This window comes from Trichomycterus rosablanca, chromosome 11, assembly GCF_030014385.1.
Source record: "Trichomycterus rosablanca isolate fTriRos1 chromosome 11, fTriRos1.hap1, whole genome shotgun sequence".
In the NCBI taxonomy this organism is placed as follows: Eukaryota; Metazoa; Chordata; class Actinopteri; order Siluriformes; family Trichomycteridae; genus Trichomycterus; species Trichomycterus rosablanca.
In genome coordinates, this window is record NC_085998.1 from 21,433,962 (window position 1) to 21,456,533 (window position 22,572).

A 22,572-nucleotide genomic window follows, 5' to 3' on the forward strand; every position below is an offset into this window, starting at 1 on the left:
AATAATTACAATAATTATATAACAATACTGGTAATAATAATAATGATAATAATAATAATAGTAATAATAATTAAAATAATTATGTTACAATAACAATAACTGGTAATAAGTAATAATAATAATAATAATAATAATTAATAATAATAATAATTATTATTATATTACAATAACAATAACTGGTAATAATAATAATAATAATAGTAATAATAATAATAATAATAAAAATGTTGATGATTGTAACTACTAAAACAACAATATCAATAACATTCTCTTTGGGTCTGGTCTCCCTGGAATTACACTCTTCAGACAGGACGCCAACCCAGTCCTGGGCCACCCCGGCTAAAAGGTTTAGCCAAACAGGTTGACCAGCATTACCAACTTGACCATACTGCTTGACCATAACCATAGGCTTTGTGTAATTGGTTAACCAGCATTACCATTTTAGTGCATCATTGATCTGTCTGAAAGGTGGCTAAATATTTTAATTTTACCCTAGAACAGCATGAATACTCTCTAAACCCAGCTATGACCAGCTACCTTCATAGTAAAAGTTGTCAGTTTAACAACTTTATTTTGTCTGTTTTCCTAAATGCTGAAAGCTGTTCTTTAAATAAGTTCAGGTTTGATTTCTATCATGTATGCTTAGCTTTGTGGCAGGTGTGATGCACTGACAAATAAATAAACATAAATACAATGGGCTCCTTGTTTCCCTTTGACAAGGTGCTGATTGTCTAAGCACTTCCCTCTGTGTGTTTTTAGCAGGTAACTCAAACATACTGCGATTAGTCAAACTTTCTAAACACTGGCGTGCTGAAGGAACAACAGTTTTACTATGCATGTGTGTCTTGCACACAAGGTATCAAGAGTTACGCTGATTAAAGAGGAGGGGATTACTGGCAGTGATGGAACGGGAATGGGAGACTACGTATAATAATCAGGCTAAGCGGGTTATTATGTTTGCATGTTTCACCTTTAGGGTCGATGCCTGACTATTTGATAATAACCCAGCAGTTTTGGTGCAGGTCGTTGCTCACAATCCAGACTGTAATGTGTTACGGGACTTGGTTTATAAAGTAGAACTTCAGTGGATCTAGATGTGCTGAGACACTAATGAGGTGGCGCTTCAGACTTCTGTGCTTTAACTTGGCAAACAATCCATTTTCTGTACAGAAGCGCAACATCCTGAGTATAAGCAGGAGGCAATGTGAGCGTAGGCCAAGGCAGCCTCCTTCCTGCTCTATACCTGCACTATCCAAACACAGAGACACAAAGAGGAAAGTGCTCAAGGTTAGATTAGACCTAGCTTCCCTCATTTAAAGTGGTGATGTCTGATTCGCAAACAGCTTGATTAAGCTGGACGACAAACTTAACTGAGCTGAATTGTGTACATTTACATTTTCGCCATTTAGCAGACGCTTTTATCCAAAGCGACTAACAGTACTGTGACATTATATTGTCTAAGCAATTGATGGCTAAGGGCCTTGCTCAAGGGCCCAACAGTGGTAACCTGGCAGTGGTGGGGCTTGAACCAGCAACCTTTGGATTGCTAGTCCAGTGCCTTAACCATTAGGCTACAACTGCCCTGTAACCTCGATTTAGTGTGTATCTAATACAATACTATTTATCTGGAAGCTGGGGTCAGAGCGCAGAGTCAGTCATTGTACGGAGCCCCTAGAGCCGAGAGACTTGCTCAAGGGTCTTGCTCAAGGACCCAACAGTGGCTGCAAGGCAGAGCTGGGATTCTAACTCTTAACCTTTCAATTGATAGCCCAAAGCTCTACCCACTAGGCTACCACTGTCCCGTTCACAAAAAGGTTATAAATTATAACAAAAATATGAATGTGATCATATGAGAGACGCTCCCACTGGGATCCGATGTTTGAATCACAATTTACATGTGATTGCAATTTACCTCTATTTATACATTTAACACATTCGACTCACATTATTATGAGCACCAGCTAATATCCAGAGTAACTGGTGTGTGCAGCACAAACAGCAGCTAGACAGTCTAGGAGTGACTCAGTAAGGTCCTGGTAGGTTGTCACACATATCTGGAGCCATGCTGACTGCAGTGCATCCCACAGCTGCTGGAGGGTACGTGGGGGAGGATCCACAGAGCAAACACGACGATCGAGGTCCCACAGATGCTCAATTGAGTTCAAGTCTGGGGAATTAGGGGGCCAGGGTAGTACTTGGAAGTCTTGGTCATTTCTAGCCGTGTGACATGTCGCATTGTCTTGGTGGAAGATCCCATCCGCCCCAAGGAAGACAATTTTACCCATGGTACTCTTACCCATGACAGCACTGAGGGATATATGTGCAGACAGTGTATCACACACCTTATATACCCATCAAGCCAGCTCATGAAACATGCGTTCCTTCATGAGTTATGTATTTTGCTAACTGCTCAACACATGGTAACATTGTTTCAAATGCAAATACACTAATGGGACCCAGTTCAATTCTATCAAGACTTGACTCAGTCTCAGTGTTTTGGACCTCCATGTAAGTCTATTTGCAACCTTGGATTCGTCTTGGTCTCAACTAAGTTGATCTTGGCTGCATCTCCAGCGTTCACCTACTTCTAGCTTGAATAGATGACAGAAGAGCATCCAAGGCCGTACCATGGTTGCATGAGCGGTGCTGGGCATGGTACACTGATAAACAACAGTCGCCCATTCAGATAGAAACCAGAGAAATTTCTCATCGGGTTCTTGTGTGGTAAGAGTTCTCCTAGTGTGAAGTGCCAGGGACATGACCTCTTGCAAAACTTTTTAGCAGTGCTAAAGCTTACACAGTGCATCACGGACACACCTATAATGGTGTCCTAACCTGCTAATTACTGGTCCGCAGTGCCTCTGCTCAGTCCCAGTCCTCCTGGTCATCACATTCCGCTTGTCCACAACCACAAAGGGTACGGCTGCTTTTCATGCCGTGTCTCTATCTCTGGAGGAGAGTTAGTTTGCCGGCTTTCTCAGCACTGGCTCTGTGATGAGAGATGTGTTTACCTAGGCATTTTCTGTTTGGACAGGGATGATGAATGCCTCTGTGGCAGGGCTCTTTGTGAGCAGGTTGGCTCTGGGAGCAGGGGGCGAGAAAGAAGGGGCAGACGGGGCACTGTCTGAAGGCGAAGCATGCTCTGAAGCATGAGCCCAGAGTGCGAATTGCCTCATCCGAGGCCCAAAGGATTTAATGTTAATATCTGCCGGAGACTGGGTGCACTCTTAATCATCTTAAGAGCAAGAGCTGGCAGCAAGAGAGGGAGAATAAGGCCATCTCGAGAGGCATGTGCGGGTACTTGTTTTTGACAGAGATGACCAGGAAACTGAGGATAGGAACTGAGTACCAGGGAAAAAAAACAACTAAAAAAAAAAACGCACACATAGCAAAGACAGCACAATAAAAGCTGAAGCCAGACTGGGCTTGTACACATTATGAAACCAGACAGACAATATGATCTGCTTTCTGGTGTCATATTGATTATACTGTCTCACTTCCCACTTGATTAAGTGCTAGCCCATCAAGTAGCCAGAAGTCTGGCTTTCGTTGTTATGTCAGCTATGGGCAATCACACGCAAAAGCCAACTCAACCTGAAAGAAGAAGTTGTGAACACAAGGAACCGTCACATATTAATTACAGTTTATACCTATATTCATACTACAGTTGAGTGGTATAGTAGTAAACACCTTGTTAACCTTGTGGGTGGCACTGTCGCCTCACAGCAAGAAGGTCCTGGGTTGGATTCCCAGATAGAGTGGTCTGGGTGGAGTTGCATGTTCTCCCCGTGTCTGTGTGGGTTTCCTCCAGGAGTTCTGGTTTCTTCCCACAGTCCAAATACATGCAAGTGAGGTGAATTGAAGATACAAAATTGTCCATGACTGTGTTTGATATTAAGTAGACCTGAACTGATGCATCTTGTGTAACCAGTAACTACCTGTGTGTAAAACATGACGGTAAAATCCTAATAAATAAATAAATAAATAAATAAAGGTTTGTCTCCACTGTTGCTGGACAATGCTGTAGCGCATTCCAAAGTTTGATGTTGAGTATGCTGTATATAGACATATATTTAAAAATAATAATTAAAAATAATAATTATACACAGAGGAAAAGCATACTGCATATGTATGGTCATACTCTCCACACCTATGGAACGCCTATCTAAATTATGGAGTTAGGATGTTTTAGCCCCACCCATTGCTAACAAGTGTATGAAAGCAAGTATATACTGTAGGAAAATCATACGCTTCCAACTCTATGGCAGCGCTTTTGGAAAGGTCCTTTTCTGATCCAAAGTAACTGTTACCCTGTGCATAAAGCAAGTGCCAGAAACATGTTTGACGACTGTAGAGGAACTGTAGAGAAACAAGTGACCTGCATAGAACCTTAGCCTGACAGAACACCTTTGAAATTATTTGGAAAAATGAGCCAAGTCTTTTTTTCCTTTTTCTATTTAATTCATGCATTTTCTCCCAATTTAGCATAGTCAATTTGTCCCTGATTGCAGTCGAGGTGGGTATATTGCTGCTCACACCTCCTCCAACCTTGCGGAACCCGTTTTCACTTGTGCACCCTGCACAGGCGCCTCTCTATCTGCCAATCAAGGTCCTTACACAGTTTTTAAGACTCCACCCACATAGTTTGGTTGTCCCGCCCTAGTAGAACCGTGTCTGCTGCAGGCACTGGCAATTATGCCCAGCCGATCGGTGGCAACGCCGAGTTTCGAACCGAGGAGTTCAGAATCTTGGCGCTGGTGTGCTAGCGGAATATCCTGCTGCACCACCTGGGCGCCTAAAGCCAAGTCTTTTTGTCTTGGGGAAGCTCAATTTGGACATTGTAAACCCTTCCATAGCAATGCCCATGGTTTGTGTTTGGAATGATCTGTTTGTTAACATTATTACTATTATATAATTATAAACTTTAATTATAAAATGTAACATACAGTTAAAGTTGTGGGGCAGTTGTAGCCTAGCGGTTTAGTTACTGGACTAGTAATGGAAAGGTTGCTGGTTCAAGCCCCACTGGTTAAAGCCCCACAGTATACTTCTACAGTACTGTAAGTTGCTTTGGACAAAAGAATAACATGCATTTATCTTCTATAGCATTTAAAAAACAGGGTTTCAGCAGATTTGTACCCTTGGACTGTTGTCTACTTGAACTAGAGTAAGGTAATGGTTACTGTGGAAGCACTTCTGTAAGTCTATCTGTATAAGAGCATCTGCTAAATGCCGGAAATATAAATATACGAGGGGAATGTGTGTTAAATTTATTTTCATTGTATGGTTTCTTACTTCCTACATGGAAATTATGTAAATCAGTTGCTCTCTAGTCAATTTGACTCAAGCAGCACTTTTCGGTGAACAAATAATAGTATTTTATCGGCAAACGCTACATACCGCCATACCACCCGGTCAGGATCTGTTGTATTGTGTTCTGTGTCAGTGCTGTGAGACAGAAGCTTTGCATCGAGCTCCAGCTGTTGTTCGAGGTGCAGGTGTGGAGAACTGATAATATCACGGGCCTCAGTCTCATATCCTCTCCACCAATTGAGCCAATAGAGCACAGAGCGCTCGACTCCTTTCATCTGTCTCGCAGCACTTCCTACGAGTTGAAATGTCACTAACTCCAACCCCTGCTCTCTTCCTCTCATTCTTTCTCTCTCCCCATCTTTCTATCTCTGCCTCTCCGCGCGCAGATAGCGGTGCCGACGCGTCGAGAGAAAGACTGAAAAAAGGAAGATAGAAGGAGAGGAAGACGAGCAACGAGAGAGGTGGTGTACGATGTGTTAGTGGAGCGCAGGAAGACAATCACCAGTGTTTTTTTCCCCGATTTTCTCTGGCTGCCAGAGAGACCTACCAGGACACGAAGATGGGACGGAAGAAGATCCAGATCACACGGATTATGGACGAGAGAAATCGTCAGGTCAGTCTCACTTCTCAACTTGCTAGTTTCAGCCTGGTGTCATGTGACTGGGATCACAGTGAACTATAATGTCTTACTTAAGACATTTAGCTAAATTCCATGCAAAAGTCATCCTTGTTATGTAAGAAATTAAGTTATTTTAAGTTTAAGTTTATTAAATATTATATATTTTAATACTATCTGTTTGTGCTAATATACATAACTTTTTCTATATGTTGTTTAACACAGTTTCACCCTCATAATACACAGTTCTGCAGGCTGCCTTAATTACTGCATATTTGTTACACTAAATGATTTTAGATTACACAAACAGATCTCTCACAAAACATTTTATAATTCATTATTACACTTAAGACAAAGTTATTCAATATTTCTAAACCCAATAAAATTAAAAGTAAATGCCTCCTCAATGTTACTAATGGACAGATGATCTAATGGTCTTAAACACTGCTGTATAGGTATTTTAGCCCACTGCTTTAAATCAGACACATCTCTAAGTTTTTAGATATTAAAACTATTCAAGTCTCATCACATCTGTATTTATTTTCAAGTGAGGATTTTATATAGGCTTCACATTTCTCTTCAGCCATTGTGAACTTGTGTTTGTATTTAAATCATGGACACAAAGTGTACAATACATCTGGGAAAAAAATCGTACTATGAAATTCTGTATTTGGTTTTCTCTAGGAATAATAAGACCCATGTCATGTCAAAGGGTTAGTTTTTTATTTATCTGTCTAGAAAATCTTATAAAGATTTGCTTCTGTTTAATACTCTAAAATGATCAGAATATTTATTAAGACAAAGTTATCCAATACTTCTAAACTCAATAAAAACATTCTGCATTTATATTGTCCTCCTTTACCACAGACACGGCCTCATAACACAAGAGACGCACCGTTTTCTATTCCTGAAGCACAAACTTGTTTTCATTTTCATTACATTTTCTCCTTAATTTTCTTACTTATCTTCTTTTTGGGATTATGTGTAAATATTTCTTAACATCATCTACTGGCAGGATGTGTCACTTTGCAGGTCACAAAATCAGCATGCATTTTGAGAGATGCAGTTAATGTAGGCTTTTACAGTGTATTTTAAGACAATTGTTCTGCCCTCACTAATAGTTTATCCCCCTTGCTCAGCTAGACAGACAGACAGACAGACAGCTCTCTTCAGAATACAGTCGGTTTTATTTGCTTCCCAGCTGTGTGATACACTGTGTGCACCAGAATGAAGTAAAAATACAAACAATAAAAACAATAAAGAACTTAATACAGTACAAACACACAGCTGTAGTCAAGTGTTACATCTGGTACAATATGAGATTTAACCAAACGTAAAATAGAGGTAAGGAGTTAGCATTTAGTGTAAAGATACTAATTGCTATAGTAACGGTAACAATTGTATTTAATTACGGTAAATTTGTAACTAAAACGCTGTGATATACTCACTAAACATTTACAAACAACTGAGAATATAAACGCCACTACTTACAGACGATGCTTTGGTAATATATTACAAGATATTTATTTATATTTATTATTATTGTTTACATTACTACCCGCGTTCTTTTGCTGTAAAAGTCACATGGCTTCTCAGCGAAGGTCAGAGTTAGTTGCCATGACTACAACGTCACCAGTTAAAGGCTTAAAGGCGCAGGTGTCCTATTAAATTATAAGTGCGTCTCTGTAACGACTCGAACCATCACAACAATCGTACAGTCGTTTAAGCTCTCGCGGGCCACATTAAATGATGTGGCGGGCCAGATCTGGCCCGTGGGCCGTGAGTTTGACACCCCTGTTCTAGATGGACAGATGGACAGATCTGATGGTCTTTATCACTGTTGAATAGGTATTTTAGCCCACTGTTTTAAGTCAGACACATCTCTAAGTTTTCAGATATAAAAAACTTTTTAGATCTCATCACAACATCTGTATTGATTTTGAATGAGGATTTTATTAGACTCCAAAATTGTAATCAGATTTCTCTTCGGCTGTTGTGAACTTGTGTTTGTATTTTCGATTGTAGGCCTGCTGCATAAATAAATTACTTTTTAATTTCAGATCATAGATGAAGTGTTCAGTACGTCTGGAAAAAAAAAATCTTACTATGAAATGCTGTATTTTGGTTTTCTCTAGGAATAATAAGACCCATGTTGTGTCAAAGGGTTAGTTTTTTATTTATCCGTCTAAGAAAATCTTATTCTAACAGGTTTAGGAATCATCCTATTTTGTAACAGGCTTGTTTGCAATAAATTTGGATGATTAAACACAAACAAATCTCTATAATTCATTATTACATTTATTATGACAAAGTTATCCAATACTTCTAAGCCCAGTAAAAAAGTAAATTCAATTCCCCCTCAAATGTTACTGATGGACAGATGGACAGATCTGATGGTCTTAAACACTGCTGTATAGGTATTTTAGCCCACTACTTAAAATTAGACACATGGATGTATAAAACCAAACAAATCTTTATAATTCATTATTACATTCATTATGACAAAGTTATCCAATACTTGTAAACCCAATAAAACAGTAAATTCTAGTTGGACCGATGGACAGATCTGATGGTCTTAAATGCTGCTGTATAGGTATTTTAGCCCACTACTTAAAATTAGACACATGGATGTATAAAACCAAACAAATCTTTATAATTCATTATTACATTCATTATGACAAAGTTATCCAATACTTGTAAACCCAATAAAACAGTAAATTTTAGTTGGACTGATGGACAGAGCTGATGGTCTTAAACACTGCTGTATAGGTATTTTAGCTCGCTGCTTTAAATCAGACAAACGTCTCATCATATCTGTGATTTTAGGTGAGAATTTTATCTACAGTAGACTCTAAAATTTTAATTCAGTTTCTCTTCAGTCGTTGTGAACTTGTGTTTGTATTTTCAATTGTAGGCCTGCAGCATAATTGAATTACTCTTCAACTTCAGATCATAGACAGATGAATTGTTTAGTACGTCTGGAAAATTTTTTACTATGAAGTGCTGTATTTGCTTTTCTCTAGGAATAATAAGACCCCTGTCGTGTCAAAGGGTTAGTTTTTTATTTATCTGTCTAAAAACATTTTATTCTAACAGGTTTAGGAATCATCCCATTTTGTTCCAGGCTTGTTCTCAATTATTTTAGATGATTAAACACAAACAAATCTCTATAATTCATTGTTACATTTATTATAACAAAATTATATTCCCCCACAGTGTTACAGATGGAAAGATCTGATGTTCTAAAACACTGCTGTATAGGTATTTTAGCCCACTACTTTAAATCATTTTTCAAATAAAAACTTTTTAGGCCTGCCGCAGAATCGAATTACTCATTAACTTCAGATCATAGACTGAATGAATTGTTCAGTACGTCTGGAAAAAAATATTACTATTAAATGCTGTATTTGGTTTTCTCTAAGAATAATAAGGTTTAGGAATCATCCCATTTTGTTCCAGGCTTGTTTGCAATGATTTTAGATTATTAAACAAAATCTCTATAATTCAGTATTACATTTATTATGACAAAGTTATTCACCACTTCTAAACCCAATAAAAAAGTAAATTCCTCCCTCAATGTTACTAATGGACAGATGATCTGATGGTCTTTAACACTTCTGTATAGGTATTTTAGCTCACTGCTTTGAATCAGACACACCTGATTTTATTTTATTAGACTCCAAAATTGTAATCCGATTTCTTTTCAGCCGTTGTGAACTTGTGTTTGTATTTTCGATTGTAGGCCTGCTACATAATCTAATTACTCTTCACCTTCAGATCCTATGAAGTGTTCAATACGTCTGAAAAAAAAATCTTACTATGAAGTGCTGTATTTGCTTTTCTTTAGGAATAATAAGACCCATGTCGTGTCAAAGGGTTAGTTTTGTATTTATCTGTCTAGAAAATCTTATTCTGACAGGTTCAAGAATCATCCTATTTTGTTCCAGCCTTGTTTGCAATGATTTTAGATTATTAAACACAAACAAATCTCTATAATTTGTTATTACAATTATTATGACAAAGTTACGCAATACTTATAAACCCAGTAAAAAAGTAAATTCCCCCTCAGTATTACTGATGAACAGATGGACAGATTTGAGGATCTTAAACACTGCTGGATATGTTTTTTAGCTTACTGCTTTAAATAAGACACAGTTTTTAGTGATTTTAGGTGAGGATTTTAATTAGAGTAGTTTCTCTTCATCCATTGTGAACGTGTTTGTATTTGAGGTTGTAGGCATGCTGCATAATCTATTTACTCTTTAACTTCATCATTTGCTGTTTTTCAGTCCCTTGTTTTTATATTCTTTTTTAAAATCACAAAGCTGGTCTGGACCGCTCTACTCCTGGATGTATAAAACTTAATAAAAAAGCCTGTGTTGCTTTTGCATTTTAGCTATCAAAGCTTTAGATGTGACCACTGCTTTAGTTCCGTAATGGCAATTTAAATTGTAATCATTAAAAACAGCGGTCTGTTCTCCATAAACTAAACACGTCTTTACATCTGACTTCAGTAAATAAATACTTAAAAGTCCATGTCTTGTTAAAAACTTTACCATCTCTATCAGTCACACTCAGAGTTCTGTTAACCAACACGTTACGGTGAAGCTGGATACACTCACACACTTACATAAATTGAAAAATAGCAGTTTGTTTAAAATAAAAAACAAAGCCATTGTATTGCATGTATGATATAAACGTATTTACGTCTGATTAAAGGTTCGGATGTGGCCCGGGGGCCGTTCAATGCCCAGGTATGGTCTGATGTAAGGTCAGGCAGTGATGCTGGGCGAGAAGACCTGGCTGGCAATTCATGTTCTGATTCATCTTAAGGATTGTCAATAAAAAGTCACTGGAGTTTATCTACACCATGATTATTAATTATTTTACTGTGCCATGCGTTGTACATAAGGACACAGTCATGTGTAAACAGAAATGGGCTTTTCCCAAACTGTTGCCCTTGTTGAAAGCATAGTAATTTTTAATAAAATTGATTTTTAGCATGTTAGTTACATGAATTTTAAGGTGGGCTGTGTTCTTCCTAAAAGGTCACATAATAACCGTCCTACTGATAAATAAATGATTCATTTTGGATACTCCTGTTGGGTCGTCACAGCTGATCATTTGTCTGCATATTTGATTTGGCACAGTTTTTACAATAGATGCCCTTACTGAGACAACCCACCTATTTATTCAGGCTTGGGATTGGCACTAATGGTGTCCCCAATTCGAACCCATTTATGGCTAGATTTGAATTACACTATGTACCATTTGTATTTGTGAGCCTAGCACAGGATCCGAACCCTTGGAACTAAGACATTGCCTTCACCAGCAGCCACACTAGCTCCCTAAAATAACTGTCATACCAATGCTAAGCTTATATTATGACGTATGTATATTATGACTCTATATAGCAACGACTAGATTAAAAATATAGACTGAAGATTAAGTAAATTGGTTACAGAGGCAGGTTGATTACTGGCTAGTTAAAGTCACTGGCCAAAATGTCTGTTCCAACATTCCTCTGCGTAAGCCTACTAGACAGACAGTTGTTAAAATGGGACACGTTTACAGAGATATGTACAGACGCGACTCGCACCCTACAATTTCAGTCCTAAGAAAGTTGATGAGGCAGCAGAAGCCTGTGTTAGCCAGCCTGTACGGGAGCAGAGGCTAGCAAAAGGTGACTGAGGTGAAAAGGGCTGACTGGAGATTCTCTCTCGGGCCTCAATGGACAGCTCAGGTCCAGAGGGGGCCCCGCACTCCCTGCGGTTGCAGCTGCTTGCTAGTAATTAGGAGCAGCCACTGCACCGCAGCACCCTCTCATTAGCAGGGAGGGTCAGCGGGACACACAGCACCCTTCGTGCTGTCTCTTTCCCTGTCTGTTCTCTACCTTGCAAAAAAAAGTGCCAACTCTGGCCAGCCACAACGACAGGCTGGAATTCACCCTAGTCTGCTCACTCTAAATATAAACAGCAGAAGCCAGCTCGGTCTGCACCGCCTCACCACTGCCTCCCACACACACCTCATCCATTCACAGACGTCTCAGCCATCCACTCCACACTGTTTTTTTTTTTTTTTTTTATCAGGAGAATCTGCTAGACATCAGTTTTTTGGGTTGAGCTGATGTAAAACATTGTAGCCTACAGCAATAGTTGTTTCTGTGTGATTCAGGAAGCCTAGTGTACACCAATCATTCCCTGAATATGGTGCCAAACCTTTAATTGGACAAACACCAACGCATGTAGTAACGGCTAAAAATTAATGTTTATTTATTTATTCATCTTAACTAACCCTTTAATCCTAATCACAGTTAGTTTGGGTCTGATGCCACCCAAAAAAACTGGAAGCAAGGCAGAAATACATCCTGGACATTGTGTCAATCCATTGGTGGTGTCCATTTACTAACACACACAGGGTCAAATTCAGAGCTAGTGTAACAGGGCTGGAACACACCTCACTACAGAAAGTGCAGAACGAATTCCACAGACCTGCTAGAATAAAAATAGAACCCATTTGCAAATATTTCATCAAGGTAGAGCAATACTGTGGCCAAAAAGACAAATAAATAAGCAACCAAATTAGTAGTAACAAAGTAACAAATGAAGGACATTAAAACGTCAGCAACCCACAATGGACAAAGTGGATAGAACCGGTATAGCGCAGAAGGGAGAACTTTATTTCACAATATTGCAGGCTGCTCTGACCATCTGCGACAAATCACCCCTTGCAAACAGAACAGACAGGGAACTATCAGAACCTGCCGGCTCATCCATATATGAACTTCTAGCCTACCAACTGGTGTTTTCAGTGCCCCGGAAAAGGGATGTGATGCAGCCTCTGGTGCAATCCGCTCTCCCAGTGCAGCTCCATCACAAGGCCCAAACCCTGCAACAGCTGGGGCAGTTTCTAGAAACCAAATAAATGCTGACATCTCACGTCTACGGAAAACCGGACCAAATCATGGTATAATGGCTTTAGAGAAAAGCAAGTGTGAAAGGAGCTGGCGAGAATGAAAGAGAGAGGCCACAATATATAGGGGAACTTCCACCTGGAGTGCATCAACACACAGTCGTTTTGGAAAACTCTTTACAGACAATGATAAAAACAAGGATCGAACCTAGCACCATAAAAGCCACGATGTTGTGTGGCATTAGGGTGAATTTCAGAGTAGCCAATTTATCTTTTGCATGCATTTAGGAGATAAAAGAAAACCAAAACGCTTAAAGAAACATCTCAAGGGAAACTCTTCACCAACAGTGATAGAAATGAAGACCAAACGCAGTAACATAAGAGCCATGATGATGTGCAGCACCATGAATTCTACCAGCTGTGCCGGTGTGCCACCTAAACTCATATTTCTTCTTGAATAAGAAAAGAAAAGTCTGGCTGCTTTGTATTTAACATATAAAGAGATTAAAAAGGATGGCACGGTGGCTTAGCAAGTAGTGTAGTTGCTGCAAAATATCACATTCTCAGGAAACTGGGTTCAAACCTCACATGCAAATCTGTCTGTGTGGAATTTTGATTGTTTTTTATGTCCTTATAAGTTGGCTTTCAGGTACTCTTCCTTCACATAAATACATAAACAAAGCCAACTGCCTGGTTTAAATTCCAAGTGCAAAGAAGGAAGTGAACGGGTGATTCACAGTAAATAGGTGGTGCACTGAGATAAATTGTGCCAAGTTTACTAAGGAACTAAGTCTTAAACTTCACTAATCACTACTGAGACCCAGCTTAACACCTAATAACAGTGAATAATAGTGGTGTAACGACTATGGATAATCGTGATCCGAATGGATCACCCACAATTGCCAAGGATTAACCATAATAGTGTGGAATAAAGTTTTAGTAATAACTTAAAAATATACTTAGTTAAAGGCATGAAATTATTACTTAGTTAAGTGTTAATTCTTTAAATCTTAAGCAGTGATGCAGTGGAAAGATACAGACAAAGCCGCTGTGTGTCATGTGAATGGAGCATGTTCTAAGCAGCGACGGCATAGCTGCTAGAGGAGAGAAAGAACTTGAAAAGCCTCTCGCATTGTTTAAATCACATGTATTGGAGCCTTTGGCTTTCTTGTAACATATACTGATGGTGGAAGAAGGATGGTGGACAGAATCGTTACAGTATGTAGGCATTGTGGCTTGAAAAGCATGAGTTGAGCATGGCCACACTCTTAAGGCCATGGGCAAAAGTTTAAGGTTAAGTTGTCCTAAAGTTAAGTTTATTATTGAACAGAAAGCAAAGTTACATTTGTGTATTTTTATGCTGATCTAATCAGTGACTCAGAATCTATGAAACGATCTGATCCATGAGATTTGTGATTCGTTACACCCTTAATAATAATGTTAAAATAATATAAACACATAATTATTGTTATCCTACCAACCAGTCAGTGCTTAGGCAGGAGGTGCACACATGATGTAATGTCCTCTAATGTCCTCTTTATTAATATGATCATGTTACTGTGTATGTTAAAAATATTCTTTGATACCAGAGACTCACCTACTGTCTGTAATGGTGAAAAATAAATGTATTCAAGGAGAAAGCAGAACATTAAATGTAATGTAAGGTGGTTATTTCATTTATAACAGCAAGTGTGTATAAACAGCACAACATGCATTAGTCCTGGCAGGCCTCTAAAACAAAACTACACTGATATATATAGGCTTGTGTTTGAATAGTTTGGGTCAAAGTCCATGTTTTTTTAATTGTCCAAGTAATAATAAGTTAATACAGTCTATATACAGTCTGCACATTTTAACTGTTGATTGAATTTGACATTTTTAAAAGTGACATCCAAAAGTTCAGATGATCTTAAGTGTTTTATTTTTCTACTATGTTAAATGTGGCATATAAACAGCAATAATGCATAATAATGTGCTGGGAAATGCCATTTTTATTTTATTTTACTTTATTTTTTGTAGGTCAACCTTTTACTTAATAGAAAAAAATCTACAAAACATGGAATTTTACCAGAGGCGTCTAAACTTTTGCATAACCTTGATTTAACAAAGTTTGTTTGTCATCTTAATATTCCTCTCGGATTCTCTGTGGATTCTGATAGAATATCTGTTAGAATAATGCACTAGCTCACCACCTCTGATATCTCTAGGCTTCGAGTTTGAATCTTAGCAGTATTATCGATTGGGCTGGTGCCCAGACAGTCACGATTGGCTGTGTCTTGAGGGAGAGAATGGTGAATTGTGAATGGTGAATCTTTATTGTTGCTACAATCGTGGCCTTTGCTGGTTAGTTGAGGTGCCATCATGGCTGATTCATGGATAGCGGTGAGTGAGTCTTCTCTGACAGGTGAAAAGAAGTGGTTGGTGACTGTGTATGTTGGTGGGGGAACTTGCCAGTCTGTGGCTCTCATCAGGCAGGGTGGTGGGCTTTACAATGTTACAGAGGATGTTACAATTGTGGACTTAGATTTGACTAGATTGAAAAAAGGGAAATTGCAAAAAAGCCCCATTTCCAATTGGGACACCTTCTAAAAATGCAATAAAACAAAAATCTGTAGATTTTTTTAATCACCCAAACCTTTATTCAACATAGAAGAGTGCAAAGTGAAGATTTTTTGTGTTTTTAATGATAATTCTTAAATATAAACAAACTGGATCACATCACCTTTTTCTTCAAATGTATATTTTAATTGAATTTTTTGCCCTTTCTTACTGCATACAAGACTTCGGCTGCTCAGCAGTTTGTGGTCACCGTTGTCTTATTCGCCCTCTTTATGATGCACCATACATTTTCAATAGGAGACAAATCTGGACTGCAGTCAGGCCAGGCAAGCACACACACTCTATATGTCTATGCCGCCATGCTGTTGTAACTTGTGTAGAATGAGTCCTGGCATTGTCCTGCTAAAATAGACATGGAAAAAGGTGTATTGACAGCATACTAATACTAATTTAACCCTTCGCGTCAGTGGTATCTTCACATATGGGGGCTGTCATGCACCTCCATCACAGATGCTGTTTTTCTACTTCTATTTGATAACAGTCATTGTTCAGTCAGTTGTTCTTTGGCATGTAGAATCTGTTCCCTTTTTTTCCCAAAAACAAGCTGAAATGTGGACTCATCTGACAACAGAACACATTCACACTGTCATTTGGTCCATCTGAGATGACTTGACTCCAGAGACTTTGGGACTTGTCGGACTTCCGAGCCCATGTGGCTATGTTGGTTTCTCAGACAGTACGCACGTTCTGCCCTTGGGCACCAAGACTCCTTGAATCTTTTCATGATATTATGAACTGTAGATGATAAAAGAGTTTGGCCTCACAGGTTGCCAGTTAAAGTGCTAATTGTGGAACTTGTCAGAATAGTGTTACTTGTATAGCTAAGTATAAGTGAAAACACTTAAAATCTTTTCTTTGTACTTTTATCAGTTAAATAAAAGTTCAAGCGATTTAACAAATTACAGTTTTTAGTTTTTATTGCATTTTCAGAAAGCGTCCCATCTTTTCTGGAAACAGGGTTTGTAAAACAGTACATCATCAAACCCTGAATGCGCCCCATTCACACCGTCTTGCCAGTGAAAGAACTTTCTTGCCGCGCTGGCGGAAAGCTAATTGAGGTTTTTGCACGCTCTCCTGAGGGTGATAACATAACAGCCAGTTGCACCCACCTCCCCCCTTTCCCGCTCTCCCTGCTATCTAACGCTCAGCCCCTTCTCTCCAACAGCAAGTGTGGAGCTTGCAGTTCATCCGAGTGAGAAACTCCAAATTTACAGGACAGGCCAATTATCAGCATAACACCAGCGCTGGGTGGGATCCAAACACGGAGGCAGGCAGACAGAGACGGCCACGAGGATCATCAGTGTCTGCACTCTGCACCGTGGTCTACACCATCAGCAAAAAAACATCCTAAATGAAAATAAAGGAGTTTTGTAGCTCAGTGCTGAATTAATCAGTGTATTTGTTAGGGATAGAAAATGCTTTCTTTCAGGTCTAAATATTCTATTATAAATATATAAATATAAAGCTTCCAGAATAGGCACCATGACCAGGACAATGTGAAATAAACAGGGTAACACACCCTGGACAGGACGCCAATCAAATATGGGTGCCTCTGCCACATTTCCAAACAAAGCAATTCCTGTCTGTATGTAGGAACCTAATCGATTGACAGCACTGATAGGGATTCAAACCCTGGATCCAAGCAGTAGTGCCACCACTGCACCACCACTGGAAATGAAATGGCATGTGGAATGTATTAATATATCTGATATGAGGCATCTTCAAAATTTTCCACACTTTTATATTTTGGTTGGAAACGGTGAGAGCGGGAAGAGTAGTTATTGGTCGTATCTGAGAGACTGAAAGAGTTTATAGTCTGGATTTAGCGCAATCTGATTAGCATCTTTTTAGACTGCTCAAAGGGGCTTTAAGGGGAGGAAGATTTTCATGTAATGATTATGAGAAAGCAGCGGTGCATCAGTGGCTATGCGCTCAACCAAAAACATGTTTTTCTGGTGGCATTAAAACGTTGGTACGATGCTGGGAAAAATGCATGGGAAGGTGACTATGTAGAAAAGTGATGTAATTAATTTTTTTAATTCTTAATAAATAGATTTTTAAAAGTGCGGAAACTTTTTGAAGAACCCTCGTATTTTTAAATAATTGTCATTGTTCCTAGTGTTGATTTGGAACACTACTGTAGTATTACTTAATGTCGGTTAATTTAGCTAAACATACAGGGTGACGGTTTGAAATGCCCCACTTAGTTAGTTATACAAACATATTATTTAAGCAGAGCTTCAGTCTTTACCTGGAACCACAGAGCTGAGCACAAAGCTTTCTGACTCTTAATTAATAGTTATTGTGTCCAGCAGGTTTCAGATGTCAGCATCTGCATCACGCATAGTGCTTATCAGTGGTGTTAGTTTCGACTTCTCACTGGAGACCTAACAGAGATGCTTCTAAATCCCTTATTAGCCACTCAAGTGTGTGTATAAGTGTGTGTGTGTGTTGTCCTCCACGCATTATGATCCTTGTCTCTGGAGATAGTTATTAGCATTCTGCGTTCATGGTGAAGATGAGTTAAATTCTTTATCAGTGTGTTGCGCGGCCACCAGTCTGCGTTCACAGCTCTGAAACGAGACAGTACCGTAAGTAGGCTAATTAAATAAGCTGCTCATGCTGGAGACTGCATGTTTTGTCTTTGTAGGAAATGTTCTGTAAAATCTGGTGACCTATCGAGGTTTATATGGAGAAGGCTGGTAGGGGTGTTGAGGTCTGTAATTGTGGAATCCATCAAAACAAATGGATTCTCTTGAAGAGCAAGCTGGGACACAGAGTGCTTAAGTCTGCTTTTTTTCTTTTCTTTTTTTTTGGTTTGGTTTTGTTCTGTTATTGGAATAAGTCCCTTCAGGAGTGTGGTCTTTATACTAGCTCTGTTACGCTTTGGATAATCATGAGTTTCTCAAACTTATATCACCAATAAAAGGTGGTTTGTGGCACATAAGACAAAATATATACAACCCCAAATCAGAGAAAGTTGGGACAGCATGGAAAATGCAAATAATAAAAAAAACACAGAGTTTCTTACATTTACTTTGGCTTTTATTTAATTGCAGACAGGATGAACCTGAGATATTTAATGTTCTCTCTGCTCAACTTCATTTCATTTATTAAAAAACATCCATTCCTGCATTTCAGGCCTGCAACACATTTCAAAAAAAGTTGGGACAGTAAAGCATTTACCACTTTGTTGAAAAAAAATCTGGAAAAGATGACGTCTTGAAGGCAGCATATGTTGCTCTAAGATCTCAATGTACTTTTCTGCATTAATGCTGCCATCACAGAAGTGTAAATGACCTTTGCCAAGGGCACTGACACAGGCCTATACCATGACAGAACATGGCTTTTGGACTTGTTGCTGAACTTGTCTGGATGGTCGTTTGGTCTGGAGCACACAGCATCCTTTTTTTCCAAAAAAGACCTGGAATGCTGATTTATCTGACCACAATACACGTTTCCACTGTGTGATGGTCCATCCTAGATGCCTCCAAACCCAGAGAAGTCGACGCAGCTTCTGGACATGGTTAACATAAGGTTTCTTTTTTGCACAGTAAAGTTTTAAGTGGTATTTGTGCATGTAACTCTGTATTGTAGTGCTTGACAAAGGTTTGCCAAAGTAATCCCTCACCCATGTGGTTATATCAGCTATTGTTGAGTGGCAGTTCTTGATGCAGTGCCGTCTGAGGGATCGAAGATCACGGGCGTTCAGCTTAAGCTTGCGCCTTTGGGCTTTACGCACTGAAATTCCTCCCGATTCCTTAAATTGTTTAATGATATTATGCACTGTAGAGGGAGAAATATGCAAATCCCTTCCAATATTTCTTTGAGGTTCATTGTTTTTAAACATTTCAATAATTTTCTCACACATTTGTTGACAAACTGGAGATCCTCTGATCATCTCTGTTCATCAAAGACTCAGGCTTTCCTGGATTCTGCTTTTGTACCAAACCATGATTACAATCACCTGTTGACATCACCTGTTTGAAATCACATCATTATTTAGTTTTTTCACCTCATTACTAGCTATAAATTGCCCCCGTCTCAACTTGTTTTGGAATGTGTTGCAGGCCTAAAATGCAGGTATGGATGTTTATTAACAAATGAAATGAAGTTGAGCAGACAAAAAATTTTATCTCGGGTTTATCCTGTCTGCAATGAAATTAAAGTAAATGTAAGGAACACTGCATTTTATTTGCATTTTCCATACGGTCCCAACTTTTTCTGATTTGGGGTTGTAGTGTCAAAATCTTTTAAATAATGAAAGCCAGATCAGGTACTAACTTGATGTGCAGTTTGTGTGATGACTGAAGTTTTGTTAAAAGTTTAACTAAAGTTTAAGACATGGACACAGTAAACAGCAGTTCATCACTGAAGCACATTCTATTCCAGTGTGGGGTCTGTCTGTCAGTTTTTCACCTTTTTGCAATTATTTTTTCACACATGTGCATATCTTAATAGTTTCATTTGCACACATATTGGCATTATTATTTAAATAACACAATCCTGTTGATTAAAAATCATTACACAACCTCAGGGCTTGTGCTGGTTTTGCTCTGACTAAACAATTGAAGAAAAAACTTTTATTTATAGATTTATTGTACAACTGGAATCCAAAGTTCACAAACACCTGAAGGAGACATTGTGTGGGAGAAAACAAGTATTCAGTCACTTATGTTCTTGTTATTTAATATACTTTTTCTTGTTTCCTCCAAATCTGGTCTAGCCAGTTAGTCTTCCTCTGCTGGGGACCCTGATCGCATCTGAAAAGTGTATATTTGCCTGATACACGCTCCCTTTAACATGTGCGCAATCCACCGACCCCTTTTTATTCACCCATACTTCAGTGGATTTGTGTGTGCGCATGGAGAGTCACACACTGATCTTTCATTGTGCTGCATTCCTCCACTTCTGTACAGGTGCCTCGGGTAACTAAACAGGGTGCTTACACAGCATCAAAGACCCAGTCCTGCTTTTAGTCCGGTCTTTTCCCACAAAGCAGACTAATGGCCATTTTGCCTGCTAAAAGCACTGCTAATTGTGCCTCCTAGGGGGCGCCCAGCCAACCGATTGCAGAGCTTAGAATCTAACACAGAAAGTTCAGAATCCCCTGTGTGCTAGCGGAATATCTCACTGCGCCACCTGAGCGCCACTATTTTATATACTTCCAAAGCATATATCCAGTCCATCTGCATTTCCCATACTGTGCCAACTTTTCAGATTTGGGGTTGTACATATTTACAATAAATTGAGTACAAAATTGATTAATATAATATGATTAAAATGTATACATAGAGGTTGCATAGAAATAAATTAAGTTCTATATGTTAATACTGCAAAACGACTATAGTCAAGTTCTGTATTGTTAATGCTGCAAATTCACTGACTTAACCGCTGGGGGGGGGGGGGGTGCTGGAGCCTATCCCAGCTTTTCAATGGGCTCAAGGCACACAGTAACACCCTCGGGTCGGGGCACCAGTCCATTGCAGGGCAGACTCACATACGCAAACACACACACATCCATTCACCTATAGGGCAATTCAGTGTCTCCAATTAACCTGACTGCATGTTTTTGGACTGTGGGAGGCACAGAGAGTGCACTGACAAATTCACTTCTCAGTGGCTTGGCTGTTTAACCACCCCCTTTCCCAAATGGCAAATTCCGTCTGTGTAGACGCCCAGCCAGATAAGAGCACCAGTGAGATTCAAAACCTTGGCTATTATAAAAGATGATGTCGTTTACTGAATATATTCTATTCAACCAGTACCAATTAGGGTGAAGGTAAGAAAGCTCTTTAGCTCCTACCTTCCTATAATTTCAGGTATTAACTTTGGGTACATTAATGAACACAAATCAAGACAAATGTAGAACTTTGGGAATCATTAAACTTGTCATATTTGGTGAAAAAAAAGAGTTGCACTTATGATCTCAAGAACATCATCCACACATTGAAGTATAAAGGTACTGACCGATCCTTTCTCTTCTTCATGTCAGTATTGGGACATTTTAATTATAATAGATTTAAATCTTATTGGCTATTGAGACAACAATCCTAATTAATCAGCCAAAATAATTAGAAATTGTTGCTAAAAGTGATTATCAAAATCCACTACCGTAACTACAGTAGAGTAAGTGAGCCATAAACTTGGTAGAACCCTACCACACATTTTTGATGATGGTTGTAGAGATTCCTTTCTTCTTGGCTCTACCGCTTTTTGTATTCGCACTGTATTAAAAATGAAATAGGCATAGACGATGTCATGCATGCCACCTTATCCTTCAGAAATGTTTCCCTGGCTGCCCCTTAAGTGCGTCCTAGCGGAGGAAGATGGGGAGAGGAGGGAAAAAAAGGAAGCCAAAGAAACTGCTAAGTCTTAGCCTGACAAGCTAATTGCAAAGCTGTGTAGGGGCGGATTCCTGCCATAATAGTGCAGGAGGGCAGAATTATTCCTGTAACGAGCTTCCCTGCCTGTCTGCTCGTCCCCTCAGTTTGAGCTCTGATTTACTTCTCGAGCCTGTAATTATTAGCCCTGAGTATGACGTGCACCTGTCTCGTCCGGACAGTGTGGAATATTTGGGCTGAAATGTGCTATTAAATTAGTCGGTGCAATCACGAGGGCCTTAATTACTCGAGTGGATTCAATAGGGTTTAATGAGGGATGCCTCTGCTGAAAGAACCCACACTATTGATCGGGACAGATTTTGTAGCGACAGCTCTTCTGGTGGATGGCAGGCCATAATATTACGAGTCCTGTTGTAAGCACAGGGCTTCAGGGGACACAGTTGTGCCAATAATAAACTGTGTTTAAGTGAAAAAGACTGAATGCAAGGGATTAACCTTGGTACCCATCACTCGTTTTTATTTTGTCTCTACTTTTTGTGTGCACATATGTGAAACTCATGCCTAACAACGTCCTTTGTACACCATTAAGCAGGCTCACTTGGGGTAATTGCCCAAGTCATTAAAAGTTTGACGATTTTGCTTCTGGGGGGAGAATTGCCTGCTCTAGCTTTGGTTTACATGCTCACGACTTTCTTGTTTTTTGTTTTTTTCTTTCTTTTCCATCAGATGTACAGCAAAGTACATCCTTCAAATCTCCTTTTTATTTTC

The 22,572-nt window shown here is 39.1% G+C and overlaps 1 protein-coding gene across 8 annotated transcripts in view; it reads left to right on the forward strand.

Moving 5' to 3' along the window:
- Positions 1–22,572, forward strand: part of mef2aa (myocyte enhancer factor 2aa) — a 197,161-nt gene that overhangs the window by 57,447 nt on the left and 117,142 nt on the right. For all 8 annotated transcript variants that reach the window (XM_063005291.1, XM_063005296.1, XM_063005298.1 and 5 more), the window contains exon 3: positions 5,700–5,926. In XM_063005291.1, the coding sequence (XP_062861361.1) occupies positions 5,873–5,926 (54 nt within the window). In that variant the 5' untranslated portion in view covers positions 5,700–5,872. The remainder of the gene's footprint in view (positions 1–5,699; positions 5,927–22,572) is intronic.